General features: G+C 37.4%; 1 protein-coding gene across 1 annotated transcript in view; it reads right to left on the bottom strand.

Annotated features, from left to right (window-relative positions):
* PPTC7 (PTC7 protein phosphatase homolog) overlaps nt 1–1,644 on the bottom strand; it is a 50,031-nt gene that overhangs the window by 6,476 nt on the left and 41,911 nt on the right. Inside the window, exon 4 of the mRNA XM_012809054.1 lies at nt 1,162–1,285. Within this exon, the coding sequence (XP_012664508.1) occupies nt 1,162–1,285 (124 nt within the window). The remainder of the gene's footprint in view (nt 1–1,161; nt 1,286–1,644) is intronic.

Below are 1,644 nucleotides of genomic sequence, written 5' to 3'. Positions count from 1 at the left end.
CCACCCTTGGTATATGGGGCTGGCGCCCTACCCACTGAACCATAGGCACTGCCCCAGCTGTGTCATCTTGAGCCACACCTTTATCTTTGCTGCTTCAACTTCCTTATCTACAAAATGGGGATGGGAACACGAGGTCCATTTCAGCTTTAATATTCTAAGATTCTACCCAGTTTCAGCATAAGTAAAAATATATTACTTATACGGTATCAGGTCTCTGCTTCAATGTTATTTCCTCAATGAGGCCATCCCTGACCAATCTAGAATAGAACCCTCTACTCTCTATTTCCTTATCTGCTTTATTTTTCTTGTTAACCATCAATATTATATCAGATTTATTTTTCTATATTATCTGTTTCCCTCCACTAGAATGTAAGCTCCATGCAGGCAGGGACACATCATTTCTGTTCACCACTGTTACCACACAGAGCACAGTGTCTGTTCCAAGTAAGCACCTAACACTGACTGAACACTGCAGATAAGGTGTAGTGCCAAGGATTTCCTACACATGGTCTTAGTCAATCCTTACTGTAACCCTATAACATAGGACCTTTAGTACTCCTCATTTTATAGGTGAGGAAAATGTTGCTTAAACAGTTTTTAAAAACTTACCCAGTCATACGAGTTAAAGGTAAAGACTTGCGAAAAAAAGACTTTTCCACCCAGAGGTAGTACATTCACAAAGCCAGGAATATACCCAAAATCCAGTTTTCCCCTTCCTCCACCCACTTTATGGAAGAAACCTGTCTAGCTGCCTGCTACCCTTGACTGGCTCTGGTCTGTTTCCTGTCTTTCCTAGACTTAGCACCTGCTGGCTATGTTATAAGAATAAGAGGAGAAATAGGCAACCAAGACCCAACACTATTAAATATCATTAAAAATATACAAAAACACAAACAAAAATGTCCTCATCTGGACTTTCCTACTTTTATCATCCTATGAAAGGCTTAGGTAGGAAGCCACTTTTCCCACAAATTCTGCAATGGTGATCCAACACTATTTACAATTGTTTACAATTGCTTGAAAGATTAGAACTATTATTTTTCTAAAGTTCACAAAATATTCCTTTCCAAAACTACAAGGAGATAATGCAACTCAATCAATAAAGCCTCAGCTGTCCACAGAGGGCCACAGTTTCCAGGGGCTAACCTTTGAGTTAATTACCTTTAACTTTTTTAGCTCTTGAAGGATCATATAATCAGGCATGTTGTCAAAGAGTCCATCTGTTGCCGTCAGGATAATGTCTCCTAACTGGACATCAAAAGATGTGCTATCAGCAGCATCTGGGCTGTGGCAAGGACAGAGGAGGGGAAAAGTTAAGAAAGACTTTTAGAGATACAGTTTAAAGTTTCCTACAGGCACTATTTTACAATGCAACAAGGCTTCTTTAAGAAAAACTAATTTAATTTAATTAATTTAATTTAGAGTAGATTTTTTAAAAGTCATTCTGAAATTCCTAACTCTGAAAAAAATTGAAAACTCTAAAAGAAATGTTTCAAAAGCTTAGCTAAAACTACCAAATAAAACTGAGACTGATGGTTAGTCATACATGGCTTAAAAGGAAGAAGGGTTGGGTTCTCTTCTGAGTCAGATCTAACATTCCTCTAAAATAAATGAGTATTTCCTAATTCTTTTTTTTTTTTTTTT

This window comes from Otolemur garnettii, unplaced genomic scaffold (assembly GCF_000181295.1).
Source record: "Otolemur garnettii isolate 467f Iridium unplaced genomic scaffold, OtoGar3 scaffold00099, whole genome shotgun sequence".
NCBI classification, from domain to species: domain Eukaryota; kingdom Metazoa; phylum Chordata; class Mammalia; order Primates; family Galagidae; genus Otolemur; species Otolemur garnettii.
This window is presented reverse-complemented; position numbering and strand designations above follow the sequence as displayed.